Below are 26,801 nucleotides of genomic sequence, written 5' to 3' on the forward strand. Positions count from 1 at the left end.
TCAGAGGTCAACCCGACAACCACCAACCCACCACAGGCTGACCCTGTCGCCAGCGACGATCCACACGTCAGCTCGACCTCCTGTGAACTACCAGCGATCAACGCCACCACCTGTGCGCATCAGATCGATTCAACCCCTAACGGTTATATTTCAAACATGGCTGACCCTGACGACAACAAGTTCCTCTTCCTGGAAAATGACTTTCGCAACAGCGGAGTGGCACAAGCCGATTGGGCGGCCAAGAAGATGGTGTGGGTGCCATCAGAGAGAGAGGGCTTTGAGCAGGCCAGCGTAAAGGAGGAGAAGGGGAATGAGGTAATATGCACGCTGATGATGTCATCATTATCAGACAACCTGCACTGATGTAGTCACATGATTTTTTTTACTACTACTTGTAACTCTTTGTACTTTAACTCCTTAATTTGCCTCTCAACTGACCACACAGTTTTTTTTAATCAATAGCCTCTACCACATCACTACATTTTTATTCAGTTTGTGGGCGAAGCTGTGGAAAGTTTATTGTCTTCAAAGACAATAAACACCACAGAGGGGCAATAAGCTTCATTTATAAGTGGGGTTTTGGCTGCAGGTGCTGGTGGAGCTCTCCAACGGTCAGAAGGTGAAGATGAACAAAGACGACATCCAGAAGATGAACCCGCCCAAGTTCAGCAAGGTGGAGGACATGGCCGCCCTCACCTTCCTCAACGAAGCCTCCGTCCTCCACAATCTGCGAGAGAGATACTTCTCCAGCCTGATCTATGTGAGGAACACACATGCACGCACATGTTTGAGAGGACCCTGGTACAACAGCATATTAGGGAGAAACATAATTATGGTCATATTCTCAGATAAAAGTTGGGAATTTAAGATGATTGAGATGAAATGAAAAAAGGCCAAATCCATAAAAACAAATTCTGGGCTGAAATCATGAGTGTTTCCTTATTACTAAGTCTGGCTGCAAAGTATAACTTGATGTGGTCCTGCAGTGCTGGTATAATCCCATGACGTTGATCCAACCTTGCAAAGTAAAGCTATGTGGTCCCTTGACCAAAGAAAACACTATTTTACCAAGTTTGTTTTTTAAATTTGCGACTTAAATCTCAGGAAACCTCTTTGTAAATATATGACTTTATGATCTCAGACAGTATTCAAGTTTGTTTTCATGTCAAATTGAGAGTTATTTCTTGTAAATGTACCCAGAGAATGTCCATGTTTTCTTCTCATAGACATTATGTACATCAGTGTTCAGTTTACAGCAAAATATTCATCTTAGGTTTTCTCAGAAATTGATGTAGGTGATGTAGTGAAGCCTATGAAAACAGGACGGAGTAAAACTGAGTACATGTATTAAAGATAACAAGATGAATATTAGAAAACATTAAGCTTCTGTCCTTTTATGATTGAAACAGAAAACATGATTCAGAGGAACAGAAAGATCAAATACAGTCCCTGGATTTAAAATGACCTATTGACCTTTGTGTTGCTCCCTCTAAGTTTTACATATTAAATATGATTCACATGTGAAATATTGAAGGTTAAATGGAAATCACACCACCGCTGTGTGATGAACTCATTGTTTTCCATCTAAAAATAGAAATTAAACCGTGACTTAGAGCATGAACAGCTTCTAAACCACAACATTTCAAGCTGGCTGTGGGAAAGAAAAGACCAGCAGCACTGATATTGCTAGATGGGAACCTAAATATAAAGAGAGCTATGTACTAAAAAGGGGCCACTTGAGCGGAGGTCAGCAGCTGACATTCAGAATTTTATTTCTCCTTATAAACTCCTTGAAGTTCAGGTGGAAGAGTCCTTGTTTAAGGACTGTGTGCATAAACTCTACATAGACTCAGGATGTACTGGAGGGATCAACAGCTTATGTTGTTATTTTTTTAGTCAGTCTCACAAAGTCTAATAAGGTCTGGGATGTAAAATTAAAACATCCAATACGGACCGCCATAAAGATCCCTGAAAGTGCAGCCCCTCCACTCCATATATGAGCAGATAGTATCTGAGCAGCTCATAGGCTGAGCTCTGAATATGAGTTCATGAGTCCCACAATGTAAATATGATTATGATTTAGCCGAGCGACATTCAAAGGTTTCCCCAAAACGGCATAGATGTCAGTGTTCCCCATGTTTTGGTCATGTCACTTCACTTTTTAAATCTCTTTTAGCAATAGGTGGAGAAACAGTAACCCCTAAGCCTCTATATGCTGTTTCAGTAACAGTGAGGGGCTTCCTCCCTCCTGCTTATATTCAGGAGGTGATGCAAGTGGATCATAGGAGGAATGTAAGAAAACCTGGTCATTACTCACCCCCCATGTTGAAAATGTATCTCTAGCATGAATGCTTTTGTTGTTCTCATCACTGCTGACAGATACATGCAACTCTGACAGGGGGGGGGGGTGCACTTTATGTTAAGGTCACTCAAACACACAGATATTCAGATTTCTGTATTCTTGTGATGGAAAATACAAAGAAAGTTGTTGAATATGAAGAATTATTGCAACCTGAATCTAAATTTGAAATACAAGTTGGAGGGCTCACGAAATTCAAATTTTAAGCATTAACAGGATATTTTTGTGTACGTTATTACATTTTGACTGGTTTTATGATGGTCAGTGTCAAGGCTTGTCTATATATGTGTATATATGGCGTTACATCTATGTTGTTTTTAAAGTATGATGCAGACTGAAGAGAGATGAACTCACAATTGATTTGGTCGCAACATGCAGCAGAAATCACTGGTTCTGGGATTAGTGTAGATTAGATTAGTTGCTGGGATCTAGGGCCAGTATCAATTAATCCAAGTGAACTACTTTATTACTGAACAGGATGATTAACCTGCAAAGACATTTTACACGTTCACAAATGGAGGAGCTCCTACTCCAAAAGGTCCACACAATAACAATTAACTAAACAAGTCACACTTCCTTTCACTAAATAATATAAAAGTCTGTAGATTATCTAATGAAACTACACAACCAACAGTTACACACCTGTTACCCACTAGTCCTGGGACTCCTGAAAAATCAAGGAATTTAAAGAACAGCATTCCAGGAGAAATCAATGCACCACTTTGTAGGAGTCCTCACATTGTTCACTTAAGTAAAAGTAGAAATACCACGGCCTTAAAATACTAATCATATACATTAGTAATTCAAAATGTTACTGTAGTACAGTATGGTAGTAATTATTATCAGCTAAATGTTCTCATTATGCAGAATGCCTCCTTTCACAGTGTTAGATTACTATGACACATTACAGGATTCTGTTTTTAGCACAAATGAGCATTTTAATGTTGTAGTTTGTCAATGTGGAGTTGGTTTTGGATCATTTGGATACTGTTAGTATCCAAAGGTTAGTAGCATAGTAATGCACCTTTTTAAGCTTATTTTCATGCCTTTGCCTGTCAGACAAAGGCAAAAAGGGGGGAGGGAGGAGGGGACGACATGCAGCAAACAGTTCAGTCAGGCAGGAATCGATCCAGGTGGTAGCTGCTCAGGGTACTCAGGTCGCTCACTGCCACACTGTCTCTCTGTATTACATAAAATGGAAATACTTCATTACATTGCATGACTGAAAATGTGTTCAACAACATTAACACACGGGACGGGGATGAACCCTGTGACGTTACCTGTAAAATGATTTTGATGGTTGCCCCTCTGTTTCCTCTCTTTCTCCCCGCAGACGTACTCGGGTCTGTTCTGCGTTGTGGTGAACCCCTACAAGATGCTGCCCATCTACTCTGAAAAGATCATTGAGATGTATAAGGGCAAGAAACGCCACGAGGTGCCGCCGCACATCTACTCCATCACAGACAACGCCTACAGGAACATGCTGCAAGGTAAGACGTGTGTTTATCAGTGATCAGTAGACTGGTGGACAAGCCTGGTGCCAATATACTGAATGATTTCATACTTAAAGGGTCAGTTCACCTAAAATAAAAACACACACATTTCCACACTTTGTAACAGTGGCATCTATAATACGGTCCATTTCCTTGTCACTAACACAAACCTTGAAAGGTCAGGTCACCAAACTTAGAAGTGTACTTCCCTTTACTGTACTACTAATCCCTTTAAACGTGTCCATTTTACTGCAATACTGAAATTATTTGGCTTTTAAATAGTTTTTCATTCATATTTGTTTCATTCTTTTAACCACACATTTTCTCTCATGATGTTTATCTTGTGCCTCTACAGTATTTTACTACTACTGCTACTGAAACTGTCACATTTAGAAATGCCTCGTTTAAGGCCAGTTGGTTTCGTTTGAAGAACAGAGGTACATTTAGCACTTTTTGATTCTGTCACAATAGTAAATGAAACAGCAAACTCACACACATAAACCTACCAAATGAAAGTTACTGAGTAAAAGTTGAATGGTGGCAGGGAGCAGCCCCGACTGAAGCCTCAGAGCGTGCCGTCTGCTCTCTGGATGGTCCACCGGTGACCTCAGACCAACTCCGTACTTTCCATTCAGCCCCAGAATGGCCATACATGGAGCAGGGAGACGAGATTACAGCGATGGAGCCCTGCATCCACCTGCTATTTTTAGATGATACAAGTGATGGAGGCTAATCTCCCTCTGAACGAGATTTCAGAGCCGCTTGCTCTCGTGTCCGAGTGAAGCGGCGCCTCCTCAGGGTTCATGTTTGGTCTGTTCAGCTTGGCTTCAACTAACGAGCTCAGCTCAGTCAACATCTCACATTGTTTCCCTTTTAACATCTCCCTCTGCCTCTCCACAGACCGAGAGGATCAGTCTATTCTCTGCACGTGAGTCAAAACATACAACTCATTTTCCATCACACTGTACCATGCATGTGTATGCACACACACACACACACACACACACACACACACACACACACACACACACACACACACACACACACACACACACACACACACACACACACACACACACTGACTCACATTCATTCCCAGTTTAACCCACTTAACCTTAACCCTTAACTTGAATGATGTGTTTTGGGTCCTTGATTTTGTTCCCACAATCTGAGTGGCTGTGTGTATATATATAGATTTATGTTCACATTTATTAAACGCTGCAACTAACAATTCAAATAATTATTAATTAATCAGTTAACTGATTAATCATTTGGTTTCAGAAAACTGATGCCATTTATATTTTCCTAAAGCTCAAGCTGACTAAAACTTATTGTTTTTATCTGTGGAAGAAAATGACTAACATGGGTTTGCTGAATAAACAAATGTTTATTTATGTTTATTTAAGCCAGAGAAGAAAAGAAACCCCATCATTCACAATAACAAGATGGACCTGGTGAAATGTTGGCTTAAATAGATGCCTTTAGCATTTAATCAGCTGTCAGAATTGTTGCCCATTATTCTGTTGTTTAATCACCTAGTTGTTTCAGCCCTTATGTGCTGTTCATGAACGGAATATTGTTGCAGAATATCAGCTTCCGACTTCCATCCTGTCTCCATTATTAACCCTGTCTTTTCTTTCTATTCCATATCTATTATAATCTCTCTCTCTCTTCCTCCTCTCATGTGTCACCTCTTTCCTCACCTCCCAGGGGTGAGTCTGGAGCGGGGAAGACAGAAAACACCAAGAAGGTGATTCAGTACCTGGCCGTCGCCGCATCCTCACACAAGGGCAAGAAGGACGTGAATCCTGTGAGTAGAAACGTGTTCATCAGGATCTTTTAAGCAATGTTTTAACATTGCTCTTGTAAACTGGATCTACAAAGCAGCCAAATAATGATTTGCTAAACAACTTTAACATTTAAGAGGGCAACTCCAGTGTTTTTAATCCTGGGACCAATTTGTACATATTTTTGGTTTGAGCTAAAATCCCTGTTTTAGTGAATGTAGTCTGGTGTGTGTGCTGTTTGTGGTTAAACCAAAAGGATCTTCCAGGTCTCTCTCTGTAGGGATCCTTTCCATGATGCTGTCACACACTTAGAATAACACTCTGAGCCTGTCAGTGGATCAAACAAGCTCTTTTAGTGGACCTACTGTGATCAGGTGCAGTTGCTCCAAAGGAGCTGGCTGAGGCAATCTACTGGACCAGTTCCATAACTCTTTTTACCCAGCAGTCATTTTGAACTTTATATAAAAATAGAGTTCAAGATTTAAAAATACAGCAGTTACTGAAAATAATGGATTTAAAAAAGGCCACGCTGAGTGGTATAATACCATATATATGATATATGATCATATGTATTTGATTTGATGATTTAACATGTAGGCATCATTTTAATGTCTGGCTGTTATGACTGTTATAATTTGTACAATAACTAGTAACTTAACAGCTGTTGAATAATAGGGATAAAAACAAATGAAAGAACCTCATCCTGAGGGAAATTGTAGGGCAACAGTTAAAGCACAAAATCTGTGGTAAAATATGTTAAATCAAAGAGTAAAATATTATCAATTAGGTGCAAAAACCAAGTGTCAGAAATGTAGCATGTAAAAGATATAAATATAAATCCAAATATGCAAAAAAATCTAAATATAATTGTATTTATACAGGTTATATTACAAGAAGCATCTATATTTTTGCAGTAATATCTGTCGTCCCTTGAGCAACTCGGGAGTATAAGGGGAAAAAACTGATGGGCCAAGAGAGCTTTTCAGATTTCTGTCACTGGTTTTTCAGCGATGAAAACGATGAAAATCATTTCATGATGCCATTACATCACTTGCTCTCAGTGAAAACACACCAGAAGACTGATTACAGACAGTATGAAAGAAGAGAAAACTAACTAAAATACCATACATGTGCTGTATAGTGTATCTGTGCAGTGGAATGTGTTGGTCTTTAGCTAACAAATATATTACATGTGTGTCAGGGTCAGTGTTAAAACACTATACGTCCTCTGGTCGGCTCCATAATGAATGAATTAGAAACTGTTGAAGATATTACTGTACAACTAATCCAAACGTGTGATGACAGCCAAACGTTTTTGATATGTAACTTCACTGTATGTGAATAGAGTGTTTAGTTCTGTCACCAAATGATAATTCACATATTCTACATGGCAGGATTCAGTTGCTGCAGCCGTGGTCAAGGTGAGGACAGCTTATTATTGTCTGTGCATCTGCTGCTTCTGGGGCTGATCTGATTTTTCTCACAACTCTAACTGAAGACTAAAAAAAAGAAAGTGAAATAGCAGCGACATTAGCAGCACTGTGCCGTTAATGGAGAGGTACTGTACTTAAAGGAGATCATCGTGCCAGGTCTTCTTATCTTTCCGTCAAATCCTCCATAATGCTGATTTAACGTTACAGCTGCTGTTCGCTCAGCTGCGCGTAATCCCGCAAAGAACTATCTGTGGTTTGTTTAACTAAGATTTAATCGACGCTTGACCTCTGGCCTGCTGCTTTGCTCATTTTAAGCTGTCATGCAGGTTGCCAATTTTGGTGAGATGCTAAATGTAGCACCTTTTCAAATGAAGACAAAAAAAGTTGAGGATTGATTTAATCCCTAACGGTTTGTGTTCCTGTTTCTTCCAGCAGCAGCAGGCAGGATCTCTGGCCTACGTGAGTATAAAACCTCCTACAGACACTGTTACACAATAAACAGCTGAAGTTGAAGTGTTTGATGAAACAGGATAACAGATTTTATTGCGCAGAATTATAATATTATTATGGGCTGTAGGGGGAGCTGGAGAAGCAGCTGCTGCAGGCCAATCCCATCCTGGAGGCATTTGGAAACGCCAAAACCATCAAGAACGACAACTCGTCACGATTTGTACGTTTTCAATCAGTTTGCAGGTCAACGCCTACAATCATTTTGCCTTTAGTCACCTCAGTGGTTAATGCAGCTGTTCCTCTATCCACAGGGCAAGTTCATCAAGCTCAACTTTGACGTGACCGGCTACATTGTTGGGGCCAACATTGATACCTGTATCCATTTTCAATTGGAATATATGACATGCCAAGTGCCGTGTTGTGTGAAATATTAACTGAAAACAAACACTGTTATGTGCTTAACCCTCTCCTGACCCGATCAGACCTGCTGGAGAAGTCTCGCTGTATCCGTCAGGCCAACACTGAAAGAGCCTTTCACATCTTCTATTACATGGTGGCAGGAGCCAAAGACAAGCTGAAGGGTGAGCGACATAAACACTCCTCTCACTGTAAGATGTAGTGGGCTTAAAGAGTCAATAGGACTAGAAGTCTTGTTGGCTGTCTAACCCACAGTCAGGTAAGATAAAACTTAAGTTCCCTCTGTGGTTCCCACTCTAAATGTAACAATCCCTGATTTTCCATGACTTTCAATGACTAAAAAGTTGAGTTTCCATGACCCTATAAATGAAACATAATGGATCTCAGGCTCTTGTCCTCGGGAGCCACAGTACTGCAGGTGTTTATTCCAACCCTGTACTCACACCACCTGATATCTCTAATGAGTCACCTCAGGTGAGTGTGTATGCTGGAACAAAGAGCTGCACCGTGGCCCCTGAGGATCTTCCCCCATATTCAGTATGATAGTTGCACATTTAGCTTTCTGTCATCTACTCGTGACACCCAGTCCTTGTGATTATCGTTTCTTAACCGAAGCTATGAAGTTTACACTTCTCTTGCGTGGCATGTTTGTGTCTTTGTTTTTCATCGTCCAGAAGACAGCTAATGTTAGAGCCCCCCCGCGCAGACCCTGAAGGATAAATGGTATAGATAATGGATGGATGGATTCATTCCCTGGCTTTCCCTGAACATCCAGTGCAACTCTTGAGTGCTTGGCAACAAAACTGAAGACAGAGGAAAACTGCCGTTCTATAAAATATAAGCCTTCAAAAAACTCTAAAGGTGCAGATATAGTCCAAAAAAGACCCGGAGGCAGTTCTGTGTATTCTACGTTGGATGTCTGCATCTTTGTCTCGTTACATCTCTTTTTCATAAAAGATGCATGGTGCAAAGACATCTTTGTAGTTTGAAGGTGTATTTTGTCACTTTTTATGAAGCTACACTAACAGTCTTCCCCTGCTATCAGTCTTTGTGCTAAGCGAGGCTGAACACATCAGGGATAACACATCAAGATAAAAGGTGGAGCTCATATTGATGCTGTCTGCTCGGGGTTTGATGGATAACAAATACATTTTACTTTAAGTGTAACCAAAACTTCACTGTGTGTGTGTGTGTGTGTAGAGGAGCTTCTGCTGGAGGACTTCAGCAACTATCGTTTCCTGCTGGCGGGTCACGTGGAGATCCCTGGGCAGGAGGATGACGAGATGTTTGTTGAGACTCTGGAGGCCATGGAGATCATGGGCTTCACCGAGGAGGAGCGAATAGGTCCAGAACCCATCAGAACCAACTCCACTGTCACATTCAGAGGCTTTATGTTAACCCACTTTTTTCCACCTCAAAGAAAAGTGTACTTATACTCAAAATAGTACCACGGAAGTTAAGGACTATGAAAGAACAACGTAGAATAATTATGATTTTATGATTAATTGTAAAAACCAAACTTAATTTATCTCAGGAAGAGACAAAGAGGGGAGAGAGGGGAAGGAAAACTGCTAGAGAAGCTTCAACTGTTTGTATCTTAGGATAGGATCTCTTAACATTGCTGGCAATGTGTGCCCCACCCTGTCTGACTCTCCTCTTCCTCGCTGCAGGGATGTTGAAGGTGGTGTCCACTGTGCTGCAGCTGGGCAACATCAAGTTTGAGAAGGAGAGGAACAACGAGCAGGCGACCATGCCCGACAACACCGGTGAGCATTTTCAAATGCCAACCCTGGCGCTGTACGTTACGCTGTAAATGTCATGTAATGTCTCTGACCTCTCCGTCCCCTGTTACCCATCAACCCCAGCTGCCCAGAAGGTGTGTCACCTGCAGGGCATCAATGTCACCGACTTTACCCGAGCCATCCTCACCCCCCGCATTAAAGTGGGCAGGGAGGTGGTGCAGAAGGCGCAGACCAAGCAGCAGGTGAGAGCAAACCAAACCTCGCTATCAGAAAATAAAGGCTCTTCTAGTAAAGAGAAATACTCAAGAAAAGTATCTCAGATTCAGAATTCAAGTGCAGCAGTTCAGTAAATGTACTGTTGTTACTTTCTTCTTCCCCAAATGAATCATAAACAGCACTTTCTCCTGCCGTTCTCCATCTCTCACCCCTTTTCCAGGCTGATTTTGCGGTGGAGGCCCTGGCTAAGGCCATGTACGAGCGCCTGTTTCGTTGGATCCTGGCCAGAGTCAACAAGACGCTGGACAAGAGTAAGAGGCAGTCGTCCTCCTTCCTGGGCATCCTGGACATCGCTGGCTTTGAGATTTTCGAGGTGAATTCTTACTGAAAACAATCATGTACGAGTTTGCTTTATCGTATTCATGTCGCCTCTCTAATCACCACAACGTCTCTCTGCCTCAGGACAACTCCTTCGAGCAGCTCTGCATCAACTACACCAACGAGCGTCTGCAGCAGCTCTTCAACCACACCATGTTCGTTCTGGAGCAGGAGGAGTACAAGAGAGAGGGCATCGAGTGGAACTTCATCGACTTCGGCCTCGACCTGCAGCCCTGCATAGAGCTCATCGAGAGGCCGGTCAGGACGCACATGTGCAGCCACACCGGACAGGACAGAAAATGCAAAGATATTCTCCTAAACTGAGCCTGTGTGTCTCTTGCTGTCCTGCAGAACAATCCTCCAGGCATCCTGGCCCTGCTGGACGAGGAGTGCTGGTTCCCCAAAGCCACCGATGTTTCCTTCGTGGACAAGCTGCTCAACACCCACACTGGTCATGTCAAGTTCTCCAAACCCAAACAACACAAGGATAAACTGATGTTCAGTGTTCTGCACTATGCCGGCAAGGTTAGGGCCACTGAAGGCTTCAGGAATAAGATTATTGTGTATTTGTCTATACAACAGTTATAATGCTGATGATATTCTATGTTTTCTTATTATCAACAAATCCAACAAAAAGACTCATAGCACCTTTTAAAGAGTACAGTGTGTGAATCAAAAGCCTGATATATCTACTTCCACGTGAGTGTGCCTCACTATTACACTGGGTGATATGTTCCCTCATCACCATGAACACACACGGTCTAGTTTATTTTGACTCAGTCCCTCACACACCATCCTTCCACCCCAAACACTTAGCAGAGCACCAAATGTGGCTTAATCCACAGCGGAAAATATTCTTATCTATCTATCTATCTATCTATCTATCTATCTATCTATCTATCTATCTATCTATCTATCTATCTATCTATCTATCTATCTATCTATCTATCTATCTATCTATCTATCTATCTATCTATCTATCTATCTATCTATCTATCTATCTATTCATCCCCAGGTCGACTATAATGCAGCTAATTGGCTGACCAAGAACATGGACCCTCTGAATGACAATGTGACCGCTCTGCTCAACAACTCCTCCAGCACCTTCATCCAGGATCTGTGGAAAGACGGTCAGTCCTCCATGATGTCCTCCTCCTGGAGGTTTCACCGCAGATCTCGGGTCATGGGGATCAAATGTGGTGTTAAAGTTTCTCGTGTTCTTTCCTCCGTGTCAGTGGATCGAGTGGTGGGTCTGGAGACCATGACCAAGATGTCAGAGAGCTCAGCACCCACCTCCACTAAATCCAAGAAGGGCATGTTCCGCACAGTGGGTCAGCTGTACAAGGAGTCTCTGGGCAAGCTGATGACCACGCTGCACAACACCCAGCCCAACTTTGTCCGCTGCATCATCCCCAACCACGAGAAGAGGGTAAGTCCTTGCCTTGCATTTATTCAAGGCCTAAAGAGGCTGAGCCTGTACATGCATTCAGTGGTTGTTGGTCTGCTGCTGTGCTGCAGGCTGGGAAGATGGACTCCAACCTGGTGCTGGAGCAGCTCAGGTGTAATGGCGTGCTGGAGGGCATCCGGATCTGCAGACAGGGATTCCCCAACCGCATCGTGTTCCAGGAGTTCAGGCAGAGGTCAGAAATTTCAGAAATTTATACTCATCATTATTGTTATTCTACAGAGGTGTCAATGACAATCAATAATGGTAACTGTATTAATACTAATACATCCTGCAGCAAGAAGTCAGTGGATAAACAGTGCATGTACATGTACATGCACTGTTTAGTATATTTACACATTACATTTGAGGTGCTTGTATTTCTGCACCTTCTACTTCTGCACTACATCTCACAGGGAAAGATTCTACTTTCTACAATTATCTGAAGACTTTAGTCAACTTGCAGATTCAGATAATTAAAGCAAAATATAATCAACTAATGAAATATGATGTATTATTATTAGAGGTTCAGATAAAACTTTATTGACAAAGTTGACAAGCCACACAGCAGTATGCATCAATGATTATGATCTGATAATATAATGGATATTATTCTAAAATGGCCATTCTGCATAATAATCACTTTTCCTTTTGGCACTTCAAGTAAGTTTTGGTGCGAATACTTTTGTACTTGTAAGCTGTAGCGGAGTGATTCCTCACTGAGATATTATTACTTTTATTTAGTAAGTTGTCTGAGTACTTATTGCTCCTTCTTCACCACTGTTGTCACTGGTGTGAATTTTAAAGTGCAATTCTAGTGATATGAACAGTGTTTTAGCCATTGATTTAAATGCAGTGTTGCAGTTCCTCACTGTGACCACTGGAGCACCCAAAGCATCAGCTAAAATCATCTCATGCTTTGTTTTATCCAAATGACAACAAAGTTCATTTAAATTGTTTAAGTTTGAAATTAAAGCATCTGAATTGCGTTTTTACCTTAAATTAATCACATTCACACCTCTTTGCAATGACACCAACAGAGTAAACGGAGTATACTTGTGTGACAGATCATTTGATGCTACAGTAGAGTGTTTTTCTTGTCTTTAGATATGAAATTCTGGCTGCTAACGCCATCCCAAAGGGCTTCATGGACGGGAAGCAGGCATGCTGTCTGATGGTGAGCTGGATGGAACTGAACATTTTCAACAGTTTATTTTATTTTCAGAAGGGTTTGTGATCCCAGAGATGGTCAGACATGACCTGCATCAGTGTCAAAGACCTGCATACATACAGTGTTTTAAACTGGGCCCCAGTTGTACATATTTTGGTGTGTAAGGTTCATAACTGAAGGTCCACAGTAAAAGCTTCCTAAACTTTGTTTTGTTTGTTTTCTGTATTAAAAAACTGAAGTTTCTATTTTACTCCACTCTGTCCCTCTTGTCTCCTCCTCTCCTCCAGGTAAAGCACCTGGATCTGGATACTAACCTGTATCGTATCGGTCAGAGTAAGATGTTCTTCAGGACGGGAGTTCTGGCACAGCTGGAGGAGGAGAGAGACCTCAAACTGACCGTCATCATCATCGCCTTCCAGGCACAAGCAAGAGGCTTCCTGGCCCGCAAGTAAGAGAATCAGTTGAACGCTGATGTCTGAACAAAGTAATAGTATCCTAATATCTATTACTGCTTTGTGGGGCTCCACTGCACAACATTCAGTCACCTCTTCTGTGTGTGTGTGTGTTTTCAGGGCTTTCAGTAAACGTCAGCAGCAGCTGAGCGCCATGAAGGTCATCCAGAGGAACTGTGCCTGTTACCTGAAACTCAAGAACTGGCAGTGGTGGAGGCTCTTCACCAAGGTTTTAGAATTATTGGTCACATATTGTACAGAAGGTTACATTCTGTACAAATGACATAATTACTGCACACTTGGCATCACTGTTTGGGCTCAAAACATTTTACTTTTTTAAATTTCATTCCAAATAAGTACAGGAGCAGATAACAGTGTTAGTTCTTTGGGACATGTGCTAATATTAGTGCTGTAACACTGCTGGATACTAAATGGAACATGCTAATAGTTGTTAACATGCATGTTAACTTGCTAACTGTTTAAGTGCATTAGTTAGTGTAACTTTAGCAGGCTTATATTTGTAAAGCTCTCCAGTGTAGACAAACTAAGGTTGAGCCAAATCTGACAAACTGATTCATGACATCCACAGAAAATGAAGCCTTTCAGGTTAAAACATGAACTTTTTAAAGGTTATTTCACAAACCTTGTACTATATATTCCAAAGACACGCAGACTGAGTTGTGGATGTGTCTGTTGGGGTCCAGGTGAAGCCACTGCTGCAGGTCACCAGACAGGAGGAAGAAATGGGTCAGAAAGAGGAGGAACTAAAGGCAGCGAAAGAGGTGGCAGCCAAGTCCGAGGCCGAGCTGAAGGACATCTCCCAGAAACACACCCAGGTGAAATAGATACTGAGAGTTTCTAAGCTGTTGAACTCCCTTCTCTTATTCTTTATTGTCATCTGTTTCTGACGTCTCTGCTCTTGAAAGGTGCCGTGTAAATAAAGTTACTTCCTTACGCTGTTTTGCAGCTGTTGGAGGAGCGACTCCAGCTGGAGACGAAGCTTCAGGCAGAAACAGATCTGTACATGGAGGCTGAGGAGATGCGGGTGCGACTGGAGGCCAAGAAGCAGGAGCTGGAGGAGGTGCTACACGAGATGGAGGCCCGGCTGGAGGAGGAGGAGGATCGCAGCAACACCCTGCAGCAGGAGAGGAAGGACATGGAGCAGCAGCTGCAGGTGGACTGCTCATCATTATTATTAGCAGTAGTATGAGTATTGGTTAAAGAAAACAGAGTTCAATATTTTTACAACGAAACAATCATTGTTTATGTTAGAAAACTGAGAGGGAAAAAAAGAATTCCTTAAAATGTCTAATTTTCTTCAGTACAACAAGAAAATTGGAAAAAAAACAATCACCTCCACATCATTTTCTTGACAACTGTTATCTTGTAAAATTAAGCAGCAATAGTAATAATGAATAATAGGAATACATTCATGCTTCTGTGGTTAAATGAGCCTTATGTTCACACTGTTACACTTCTTCTTCTACACTTTGTTACATGCTTCTCTTGTACCTGAGCTGTACTGTAAGTGTGCTTTTCGCTGCCGTTTCCTTCCTTTGAACATTCTCGGCTTCTTGAAATCTGCACTCTTTAATTCTGCATTTCACCACATGAGATGTTTTCCCGCAGCTTATGGAGGCTCATATAGTGGAGGAGGAAGACGCTCGGCAGAAGCTGCAGCTGGAGAAAGTGGCTGTGGAAGGAAAAGTCAAGAAACTGGAGGAGGACGTTCTGCTCATGGAGGACCAGAACAACAAGCTGCTGAAGGTAGACAGACGCAGTTCTGTGGTGTGGTCAGTTTATATCACACAGCATACGCTGCACTGACTCTGTGCTCTTGTGTCCTTGCAGGAGCGAAAGCTGATGGAGGAGCGGATGGCTGATCTGAGCTCTAACCTGGCAGAGGAGGAGGAGAAGTCCAAAAATCTGACCAAACTCAAGAACAAACACGAGTCCATGATCTCTGACCTGGAGGGTCAGTCAGCACAACCACCATGCTCCGTCTGCTTGTATCTGTACTATATGTTTTACTCACCTCCACTCACTTCTGTTTACATACACAGAGGAATGCAGCTAAAATTCACCAACCAGAAGCTCCTCAGACAGCACAAGAAATTCGCCTGTTAGACAGAATGGCTGAGAAGTAACATGCCTGCAACTATCTTGAGATTAGATAAGCTAATTATTTAGTTATCATGAGATGACAAAGCTCATTTCCTAATAACAGGTTCATTTATCTCATTAAGGAGATTCAGGCAGGTACTGCTGACACAAAGACAAAACGAAATGGACACATTATCGTGATCTCAAAATAACAGGATTACTGCAAGAACGGCCATTCTCATCTTCTGTAGTTTGTAAATTCAATTTATCTTTGAGGATACCAGTTAGTACATGTTTCCAAAACGTTCTTCCTAAGTGCTTTACTTTTGATTTATTTGGTTGTAAACCTTCCAGGTTCAATATTAAATGATCTTAATAAAAAATACCCTTTTATGGAGAGGACTCCTCGGTGTCTTCTGCCCCTGTGTGTGCAGTGCGTATGAAGAAGGAGGAGAAGGGTCGTCAGGACATGGAGAAGGCCAAGAGGAAGGTGGAGGCGGAGCTTGCTGACCTCCAGGAGCAGCACGCCGACCTGCTGGCCCAACTAGCCGAGCTCAGAGCCCAGCTAGCCGCCAAGGAAGAGGAGCTCCAGGCTACACAGGCCCAGTGAGAGGGAGAACACAAGCAGAGCATGTTCAAAAGCCGACAATACAATACGTTAATTAATCAGAATAAACACCAAAGTGGCGATTTAGTACAGGTAAAAGTAAAGGGGAGCATAAATGGGCTTGGTAAAGTTCATGGCTCTGAATGAATCTCTAACTTTGGTTTGAAGGGTTGCATTACTGAAAAGACCACCAAAACCAGTTAAGTGTAGCCTCTGGGGACCATGAATATCTACAGCAAATTTCATGGAAATCTGGTCTCTAGTTACTGTACCATGTGCACAAAGCTGATCATTTATCTTTATTTAACCTTTGTCCCTAGTTGGGCTTTTACATGAACAATGTCAGTGTCACAAAACCATAATACACAATACAGTAGAATACACATACTGTGTACACCTCACACCAGTAGTAATTTACAGCACAGTTAGCTGGGATGGGCAGAGCTCTGGTTTGCTTTTAGCCAGCACTTAAAGATTTTGTATCTGAAATTGATTTGATTTCAGTTGGAAAAGTGACATTTGACGGCCCTTTATGGAGAAGGAAGATTTAGACCTGATATCACATATATTGGCCCTTTAAAGTCAAGCTTGACGATCTTCTTCTCAAGACAAATGTGTAAATGCTAGTAGGAAGGTACAGGAAAACTTAAAAATGTGTAGAAAATCTCCCTTGAGGTCACTAAACCTCAACAGAAAAACTATTATTCTTTTATGAGAAAATTACCAAGCATTGTATCCTTGGTGGTCGCTAACCTGCGACTACTAACTAATTCTCAAAGACATTCCCATGTAAAGTATTATTGTACATCAGTGTATTAGAAGCGCTTGTGTTCATGTTCACAGGCTGGACGAGGAGAGTAATCAGCGTGTGGCGGCGGTGAAGCGGGTTCGGGAGTTGGAGGTTCTGCTGTCAGAGCTGCAGGAGGACTTGGAGGCAGAGAGGGCGGCCAGGGGGAAGGTGGAGGGCGCTCGACGGGACCTCGGAGAGGAGCTGAATGCTCTACGCACCGAGCTGGAGGACAGCCTGGATACCACTGCAGCGCAGCAAGAGCTACGGTCTGTGCCATCGTTTGTATTGCACCTATGTGATTGACTGATTCACACATTCTAATTGGTGTTTAATCAATTTTGCACATTAGTGATTACAGAAATGAGTCAAAGAAAGTTTTAACAAGTTTTTTTCTTTTCCTCAAAAGAAAAACAGGGCCTGCATGTATAAAACATTTAAGAAATGTTTCTGATTTACAAAGCCGTTCTTGGCAGAATTCCCTCGTACTTATCGTCTCTTTTAAACTTGAAATATGAGCATTAGCACGTCTGTTCTCAGGACATTTTAGAATTTGCTCAAGGGTCCAAACTGAACTGGAAAAGAAAGCGTTGAGGTTTACTGTACCTACCACATGGAACAATCTCCAGTCTGATCTAAAACTTCAAAACATTGTAGCCCTGATCCATTTTCAAGTTGTGTGTTAAACTCATGTCATCTGTGTGAAAATATCTTTTTATTAATGTTACTCAAGTCTATGTCTATCTAGGTCCTCCGTGTAAAACAGATTCAAAATTTCTCTTTCTCAATCAAGCTGTAAATGAAAATAGTCATCTGCATAAAAGTGGATGTTTGTAAGTCAGTCACAGGCTGACAGCCAAACCTCCAGGCCATGATACCTGTTGTGACGTGTTGTCGAGGTGTCACGTATGCCCTCTTTGTGAACGGCAGGGCCAAACGTGAGCAGGAGGTGGCCATGCTGAAGAAAGCCATCGAGGAGGAGGGACGGGGCCACGAGGCCCAAGTCCAGGACATGAGACAGAAATATAGCCAGGCTGTGGAGGAGCTGACGGAGCAGCTGGAGCAGGGCAAGAGGGTAGAGTTCACCCAAACTGAATTACATTACAACATCTTTCCTCAGTTATTCCCAGTGCAGGGTTATACATCTTCTATTAAAGGATAACTCCCATGGTAGGTACACACGTTTGGAAATGGTCCAATAGATTAATTGAGTAGTTTTTTTTAAATGTTTTTGAATGTGACATTTTTAAATGTCTGTCCATCATTAGAAAACTCTTAAGAATAATATTTGAAATAAACAGAAAAAACTAAAATCTTCAAATCTTCACACTGGACAGTCGGAACCAGCAAATGTTTGGCATTTTTAATGGAAAATATACTTGCTGGCAATTAATTGTTGATTAATTAATTGCTAATGGTTTCAGCACTAATGGGGACTATTTCTACAGCAGTAAGTTTAAGGCACCTGGTTTAGTTTTACTTTATGGAAAAGGTCAAAATAAAAGCAGTAACAAAAAAAGTAAATATTTAAATAATGATGAAAAAATAATGAATGTGGAAGTTAACAGGCTTCAAGCTTTAACCTCTTAGGTCTGCTCTGTTTCAACCAGCTCACTTCTACATCATTAAAAGACAGTAAGAGTCACTTAAGCAACACATCTGTCCGTCCAGGTGAGGGCTAACCTGGAGAAAGCCAAGCAGACCCTGGAGAAGGAGTCTGCGGATCTGAGCGCCGACCTGCGATCCCTCGCCAGCGCCAAACAGGATGTGGAGCATAAGAAGAAGAAGGTGGAGGGTCAGCTGAATGACCTGCACTCACGCTTCAATGAGAGCGAGCGGCAGAGAACCGAGCTGGGGGAGCGAGTCTCCAAGATGAATGTGAGTCATGAAAACGCTAATGAACTAACACTGAAGTACTAAATATATAGAATACTGCTTGTTTCCAGAAATATATTGTGTGGTTCCAACTGAAAACCTTCATAATTAATCTTCATATTTAACTACTGCTAGAATCATCTACACTTTGAGATGAGAGAGCGAAGGACTAAACTACATATTTGGGACCTCAACGTGTTCACCTTTCTTCCATCTCTCTCTGTTTTCTTTCTGCCAGGTGGAGCTGGACAGTGTGATGAGTGTGTTGAACGAGGCGGAGGGAAAGAACATCAAGCTGAGTAAAGACGTCTCCAGTCTGACCTCCCAGCTGCAGGATGCACAGGTGAGGGACGTCACACATGTCCACCAGTTTATAGATTTGTAGTCCTATTAATTATATACAAAGTGAGTCCAGATTGGTGTCGGCACAGAGATACATCTACTCTAGCACAATGCTAACATCAGCATGCTAACATGCTCACAGTGACAGTGTTTTGATGTTTACCATGTTCCTGATCTCAGCTTAGCATATAAGCACCAAACTCCAAGTACGGTGACTTACTTAAATTTTGACTGCTTGGTTAGAGGACAAGGGGTAAATTTCAATTTCAGTGATCCTCTGGGGATTATGAATATGCGTTCTAAATTCCACAGCAATCTATCAAATAGTTATGAAGAAACATCTCCTGGTACAAAACTTGCATCCAAAATATTGCCGACTTCATTGGTGTACCTCTGATTTTTACTCTAGCTCCACAAAGTCAGTGGGGTTCATCTTCAGGAGACCGTGAATGCTGTGCAAAATTTCACTTATTCTTGAGATATTTCAGTCTGGACAAAAGTCTCTTCTCTCCTCCTCCTCGTCCTCCAGGAGCTGCTGTCAGAGGAGACACGCCAGAAGCTAAATCTGTCCGGACGCCTGCGTCAGATGGAGGATGACAGGAACAGCCTGATGGAGCAGCTGGAGGAGGAGACTGAGGCCAAACGGGCCGTGGAGAGGCAGGTCTCCAGCCTCAACATGCAGGTCAGTAACTCAGAGTGAGAGGAGGTCAATTAATGAGACAAATCAGGTGGTTTTTATCTTGATTGAGACTATAGAACCATTGCAAGCTCCTCTAAGCTCTCACTCTTTCACTCTTCTGTCAGCTGTCCGACTACAAGAAGAAGCTGGATGAGACGGTGGGGACGGTGGAGCTGCTGGAGGAGGGGAAGAAGCGTCTGCAGCGTGAGCTGGAGGCGGCCAACAACGAGTACGAGGAGAAGGCCTCGGCCTACGACAAGCTGGAGAAGAGCCGGAGCCGGATGCAGCAGGAGCTGGAGGACGTCCTCATGGACCTGGACAGCCAGCGGCAGCTCGTCTCCAACCTGGAGAAGAAGCAGAAGAAGTTTGATCAGGTCTGACAAGGACTTTAGAAGAGTTTTTTCTTTTCATGCCACTCTTTACTTTTATTTGTCCAGTCTGACGGCTTTAGTTACTTTAAAATAGTTGCACACAAAACATACAAAGAGCTGATCAAATATTATTTGTTAGAAACTAAGCAAATAGTTTTTTCTATGCAAACACATTTAATGGTTCTAACATCACAAAAGTAGGTTTGGTTTTCCTTGTGACAGAACAAACACTGAATGAGTCACAGGCGACATTTAATTCTACTGCTTTCACTATGCACAACTGTTTTTACTGTGTGGTTTTAGTACTTTTACTTTAATTACAAGATCTAAGTACCTCTACGACTGTTTTTAACAGCCAGTGTGAAAAGGAGGAAAGATTACAGCAAGCAAAAAACTTTCACATGGTCACCTATCAATATTAAAATATTTCATATTATATTAAATCTATCAGACTTTATTCTTTATATAGCACCTTTCACACAAATCAACTGCAATTCAAATTGATTTAGAGACTAATAGATAGATAGAAATACTTTATTGATCCCCGGGGGGAAATTCTGGTGTTACAGCAGTAAAGGAGTAAAAGTGACCACTACCATGAATACAGACAAATAAATAAGCAGATAAAAAGATAAAAATGTGCAGATTAAAACCAAAGTGCGATTAAATAAAACTGTGGTGCAAGTTGAAGAACAGAAGTACATATTAGTATAATGCACACCAAAACAACTAAACAAGAAAAAAACTTGATTGAATAAGACAATAATAAAAGATGGGCAGGTAAGATAATAAAACATAAATGATGAAAGATAATACAAGCAATATGTTTTGTGTGTAACACGTGCATCCCTTGACCTCCTCTGTCCTCGTGCCGGTCAGATGCTGGCAGAGGAGCGCGCCGTGTCCTCTAAGTTTGCGGAGGAGCGGGATCGGGCGGAGGCGGAGGCGAGGGAGAAGGAGACGCGGGTGTTAGCTCTGGCCAGAGCGCTGGACGAGAACCAGGATGCTCTGGAGGAGGCGGAGAAGACCATGAAGGCCCTCCGAGTTGAGATGGAGGACCTCATCAGCTCCAAAGACGACGTGGGAAAGAGCGTAAGAGCAAACGTGTAAACATGAAGGACTCACTCTCCTTCAGTACAGAAGATGACAGCATGTCTGATCTCATCCTCTCCTGTCCATCCCCATCAGGTCCATGACCTGGAGAAGGCCAAGCGTAGCCTGGAGGCCATCGTGGAGGAGATGAGGACGCAGATGGAGGAGCTGGAGGATGAGCTGCAGGTCGCAGAGGACGCCAAGCTGCGTCTGGAGGTCAACAGTCAGGCCCTGAAAGCTCAGCATGAGAGGGAGCTGCACGCCCGAGATGAGATGGGCGAGGAGAAGAGGAAGCAGCTCCTCAAACAGGTGGAGTACAACTTCCTCTAGGATGTGGTTATGCTGCAGGAGCTGAAGTCTGGTGTCTCTTTCCCCATGACGACATCACCTCCTGTTCATTGTTTGGTCCTAAGTGCCTCCATCCTGCTCTCACCTCGGCTTTTTATTCTAGTGTCCCCTTTCAGCATTATTTTTACTTACCCATGTCCCCATATCCATGTAGTAATAATAAAAAGTATATTCATGATATCATAAAGACACTATATATACTTCTACTGTGCAGAAAATGGAGAGAGAAAAATGATATTTGATGATGATATTTACCCCAAACAATCACATGATTAACAGCATCAGTAAATGTTTGCATCTGTATGCTGTAGGTCTGTATGTTGTATGTTGTCTAGTCTTAAAGACCAACTATGGAAATCATACCATGACAAATTAGCGTGTGATGCTTTCAGCCTCTGAAGAGCAAAATATGACACTTGAAATCTAAACCTTTTGTGTAGAAAATCAATAACAGGGTTTATTTCTGATCCTTGGTTTCTTTGACTTGAAGAGCGATGGGACATGACAGACAAATCTATGTTATAAAGGTACATGTAAGCAAAGTGAATGAAGCGGTTAAGTAATATTGGAAATTGATATGGTAGATTTCTCTCTACTGTACTGTGATGATAAAATTACATTTATGAGAATGAGGTTTTGAATGAGTTTGAACTTTTCTGACTTAATTAGCATCCAAACTGGATCAAACTTTGTCCATTTTAGTATATTTGTGTTTTGGAGTGTTTATAAAATTGAACACAGGGCTAAATCAAGCTAAAGTAAAGTGTAACAAGACAGTATGTGTTTTCAAAATGGCTGACGGTCCTTCCTGCTGTCGCTCCATCAGGTGCGAGAGCTGGAGTCGGAGCTGGAAGAGGAAAAGAAGCAGCGAGGTCAAGCGTCGGGCAGCAAGAAGAAGCTGGAGGGGGAGCTGAAGGACATGGAGGACCACCTGGAGGCCACCAGCAGGGGGCGTGACGAAGCGGTCAAGCAGCTCCGCAAGATCCAGGTCATATTTTTATTTTATTGAATCCCAACATACAGCATCTTACAGATGATAAAAATCAAGACTGAGACTGTGGGATCCCAAGATTCAGCATCCTAGAACATGACAACATTTTGGTTGCTCAGCGTTACCGATGACAATGAGAGTGCTCCTCCTCTGACCTCCTCTGCTCTCCTCACAGGCCCAGGTGAAGGAGCTCCAGAGGGAGCTGGAAGACTCGCGTGCCGCCCAGAAGGAGGTCCTCGTCTCAGCCAGGGAGTCTGAGCGCAGGTCCAAGGCCATGGAGGCCGAGCTGCTCCAGCTGCATGAGGTGAGGCCTGTCAACACTTAACACTTATAAAAGCTTGTTGTTTCCCATCAAAGCTGATGGGAAACCACCAACAAATGTAGTTTTGAGCCATGAAAGATCACATTTTTGTTGGGGACTATTTTCAGCTACAGTGGTGTGTTCATGGTGATTAAATAACAACAACAGTGAGGCTCATTGGTGAGTCTGAACAGTTTTGGAGCTTGGAGAGGAACACAGTACTTGTTACTAGATAAAGTCACTGGGATTTATTAACTATCGGCAAAACACTTCTCCTGTAACGAGCCTTAAGTTGTCTCTCACACTCTGCTCTGATAACATCATGTTCATTTATGTCTCTCTGTCCGTCTGTCCGTCCAGATGTTGGCAGCAGCTGAGAGAGCTCGTAAGCAGGCAGAGACAGAAAGAGACGAGCTGTCTGAAGAACTGGCCAGTAACTCCTCTGGGAAGTGGGTGTCTTGTGTTATTAACATACATACATAAGGTGACGGGCATCAGGGGGACAAATAATACGTAAACAAGAGAAGTTCAGTCATTATAGATGAGACTTCCTGATGAATGTCCACAGGGTGTCCTTTCACTGTAATGACTCAAAAAATGTAAATAAATTCATTTTTATTAGTTTGTTATGTCGGCCTTGTTACAACAGTCAGGATTGTAGAAAGCATGAGGATTAACAGTTTTACAGTTTTAGAAGTTATCCAATGTATAGACTTTGAAGACCATTTAAATGAGCTTCTTTCCCATTTTAATGAAATAGAATAGAATAGAAATAGAAATACATATTCCTGTGAGTGGGAAAGCAGAATTTGAATGTCAACTCTTACTCCCCTTTTCTCATAATTAAGCTCCAACCATTGCTTCCCCTCCTTTACCTTGTCCCTTTATCCTCCTCCCTCCTTTCAGATCGCTGCTGTCTGATGAGAAGCGCCGCCTGGACGCTAAGATCAGCCAGCTGGAGGAGGAGCTGGAGGAGGAGCAGGCCAACGTGGAGAGCCTCAATGAGCGGCTGAGGAAGAGCCAGCAGCTGGTGGGTTCGAGGTGGACCGGAGGGGGCTAGGACTAGTCTGGACTCAGCTAGGCTCCAAGTGCCGTCTATAGCATGAGAAACGATCAAGCTTCATTGGTCCCCCTTAATGTTCCTTCCACCTGTGCAGGTGGACCAGCTGGGGGCGGAGCTGGCAGCAGAGAGATCTTCCTCTCAGAGCAGAGAGGGATCCAGGCAGCAGCTGGAGAGACAAAACCGCGATCTGAAGGCCAAACTGCAGGAGATCGAGGGGCAGGGCCGCTCCAAACTCAAGTCCTCCATCGCCGCCCTCGAGGTCAAACTGAGAGAGGTCGAAGAGCAGCTGGAGATTGAGAGCAGGTAATGGTGCATGGTGGGAAACGGAGTTCAGTTCCAAAAGTGAACATAAACCGTGCTAAAGCACAGTAAGATATGACAGCGGGCCGTTATGAGTAAAAACTAACGTGAGATTATGGAGCTGAGGGAGGGGGATAGTATTTTGGCAAAAAAAAACTATAGTTCTGAGATTTAAGTGGTAAATTTATGGAAAAATTAAAATTTACAGGAAAAAACCTTCTAATATATCCTGTGAGATGATGAAGTGGTAAGTCCTGCAGTGGATGCCCTCATTAATTATACTCTGTAATCTGATTTAGCAACAAGGACATGCTTGTGATTTTAGTCCAGAAACACTATTTTTCAATTATTTTCTTGTTGATTTATAACTTAGATCCTGGAAGGGTATTACCCCCCTGTCCCAGCTCCATACCTTTATGTCTTTGTTTTTACCCACAATGGCCTTAATACTCGGCCACAGTAAGAAATAAGGATGAAATGTTTTGAAGCTGGTTTTGTGTTAATTACATGGTGTAGAGAGCGTCAGGCCAACGGCAAGAACCTCCGTCAGAAAGAGAAGAAACTGAAGGACTTAACCGCCCAGATGGAGGATGAGAGGAAGCAGGCGCAGCAATACAAAGACCAGGTAGCTCTGATAATGATGTCAGCCAAACAAAGGTCATTTACCGTCATTTATACCTGGGAATAAAAGCGCTTCTGTGCTCTGTGCAGGCGGAGAAGGGCAACATTCGGGTGAAGCAGCTGAAGCATCAGCTGGAGGAGGCGGAGGAGGAGGCGCAGCGCATGGCGGCGGCTCGCAGGAAACTGCAGAGGGAGCTGGAGGAGGCGAGCGAGGCCAACGACACTCTGAACAGAGAGATGGCTTCACTCAGGAGCAAACTGAGGTACCCAAGGGCCCACTGCACTGTGGGACAGTGGTGGTGGTGCTGAGTCATACAGAGAATCACAACACTTCAGTGATTTGCAGGCAAAAACAGATCTTGATGTAAATGTTTATTTCTAAATATGAATATTTTTGATAAAGATAAATTGATTTTGTTTCCCAGATGTGCACTGAGCAGAAGATTTTAAAAGATTTTCTCTCCAATGATTTATCATTTAGTAGACACAACATTGATAATAGATAAGTTTGGGGCAAAAATGCCAAACACTCTCTGGTTCCAGCTCATCGTCGTCTCAATTGACCGTTTTGTTTGTTTTATACCGACTCATTCTGATTAAACCCTTCAATGTTTGTAGTGCCTGACAACAGAAGAGTGAAAGCATGAGATCATTTGTGATTTTATTTTACATTTCCTCTTCCTCCTTCCATGTTCTGCTTCACACCTGTCCTCAGACACTCCAACTGATCTGCAAACTGTCCTCAAAGCTTCCTGGGAATATTCTCCTCTTCCTCATCGCTCTCCTCATCCCTCCAAGTTTACACCTGCTGCAAGATTTCAGGGGCTTTTAATCCAAATCTCACCTGCAACAAGTTCTCCCTGCTCTCTCCTCTTCCTCTGTCCTTCATCTCCTTCTGACTCTCCTCTTCTTCCTCTTTCTTCCTCCTGATGTGTCGGGTGTTCCCAGGCGTGGCGGCGGGGAGGTGGCCTTCAGCAGCCCCAGCCCGCGGAGCAGCGGCGGCGGCGGCAGCATCAGGAGCTTTGGGCTGGGGGGGAGCGTCAGCCGGAGGAGCGCCATCAAAGAGAACTCAGTGGAGCTGCTTGAGGAAGAGCCTCGCTCCCCGTCCCCCCCTCTGGAGCCCCGCGGGGAGGTGGACACCTACTACCCCGACGAGTAGAAGCACCTGACGCAACATTAGGATTAAAGTGGGCAGAAACATTTCTACACTTTTAATTTAACAGTGACCTAAAACACAGGAGTCTCTGGGTATTGTAACAACACTAGAAGTTAAAACTGAAATTAAAGTAATTCACACAAACACGTTGGGGGTAAAAAAGAGGGGAAAGAAAAGAGAACGAGTCCCAACAGAAACAGTAAAGTAGAAACATTTGCTAGCAGCTGAAAAGGTGTGTGCTGTTCTTATCAGAGATTATAATTCTACTCTACGTCCACCGACCCGTCAGTCTGATTCTACATTTTTATATTTGTTCGTTAAATTATTTTTAAACATTATTTTAGAATTGATTGATCATTTCAATTTCACATTTCTCAACTAGTGAACTGAAGGTCTGAGTTTTGCACCGTTGGTCAGATAAAACATCACCTTTGCATATTTCACTAAATAAATGGATTAATGAAGAAAATACAACAATAATATATAGGAATAGATAAGGTTAATAACTAAAAAGATAAAACTAGTTTTAAAAAGCCTTGTGTGTATCAAATATGATCCTGTGTTTCTTTAGTCACTGCTCCGGACCCTTGTGCACGACTCACCGTTCTCACTATGTGATCATGTGATGGTTAGAAATGTTTCCGCTGTTTATGACAACACTGCTCCAAATACTACAGTACCCATGAGCCTCAGCTCTTGCTATGCAAAAAGACTACAGGCAGTTTTAGCTTATTCAGGACCCTTTGCAGCTGCACTCAGGAGCAGGACGTTTCAGTAAATCTGCTGAATTTATCCAGAATACAAAACCAAGATGATCCTGATT

The 26,801-nt window shown here is 42.7% G+C and overlaps 1 protein-coding gene across 4 annotated transcripts; it reads left to right on the forward strand.

The window, feature by feature from the left end:
• On the forward strand, positions 1-26,004 carry LOC139217164 (myosin-11-like). 4 transcript variants are annotated; one of them, XM_070848461.1, is made up of 43 exons: positions 57-315; positions 590-760; positions 3,693-3,849; positions 4,753-4,780; positions 5,563-5,662; positions 7,034-7,060; positions 7,505-7,531; positions 7,650-7,742; positions 7,834-7,897; positions 8,005-8,103; positions 9,140-9,283; positions 9,610-9,705; positions 9,805-9,923; positions 10,118-10,270; positions 10,360-10,533; positions 10,627-10,800; positions 11,291-11,405; positions 11,511-11,704; positions 11,794-11,915; positions 12,827-12,896; positions 13,178-13,338; positions 13,463-13,571; positions 14,047-14,178; positions 14,310-14,516; positions 14,972-15,109; positions 15,194-15,317; positions 15,880-16,051; positions 16,896-17,108; positions 17,770-17,914; positions 18,511-18,717; positions 18,953-19,057; positions 19,586-19,738; positions 19,861-20,109; positions 20,986-21,198; positions 21,295-21,507; positions 22,373-22,534; positions 22,713-22,841; positions 23,199-23,287; positions 23,745-23,868; positions 23,996-24,204; positions 24,718-24,826; positions 24,913-25,085; positions 25,771-26,004. In XM_070848461.1, exons 1-43 carry the CDS (start codon positions 157-159, stop codon positions 25,979-25,981), a joined length of 6,033 nt encoding a protein of 2,010 aa, XP_070704562.1. In that variant the 5' UTR covers positions 57-156; the 3' UTR covers positions 25,982-26,004. The 4 variants fall into 4 exon arrangements, with proteins under 4 accessions (XP_070704561.1, XP_070704562.1, XP_070704559.1 ...); XM_070848458.1 differs by lacking the exon at positions 7,034-7,060 and having other exon boundaries at positions 7,502-7,531; XM_070848460.1 differs by lacking the exon at positions 7,034-7,060 and having other exon boundaries at positions 1-315; positions 7,502-7,531; positions 11,291-11,704.
• Positions 26,005-26,801: the final 797 nt, after the last annotated feature.

This window comes from Pempheris klunzingeri, chromosome 17, assembly GCF_042242105.1.
Source record: "Pempheris klunzingeri isolate RE-2024b chromosome 17, fPemKlu1.hap1, whole genome shotgun sequence".
Lineage (NCBI taxonomy): Eukaryota > Metazoa > Chordata > Actinopteri > Acropomatiformes > Pempheridae > Pempheris > Pempheris klunzingeri.

What these genes read in the sequence shown, in the direction of transcription:
- LOC139217164 (XM_070848460.1), top strand. Translation starts at nt 157, where the DNA reads ATGGCTGACCCTGACGACAACAAGTTCCTCTTCCTGGAAAATGACTTT. An exon ending in TAGAGCTCATCGAGAGGCCG is followed by an intron (nt 10,534 to 10,626) that starts GTCAGGACGCAC and finishes GCTGTCCTGCAG; the next exon opens with AACAATCCTCCAGGCATCCT. An exon ending in GCAGCGCAGCAAGAGCTACG is followed by an intron (nt 17,109 to 17,769) that starts GTCTGTGCCATC and finishes TGTGAACGGCAG; the next exon opens with GGCCAAACGTGAGCAGGAGG.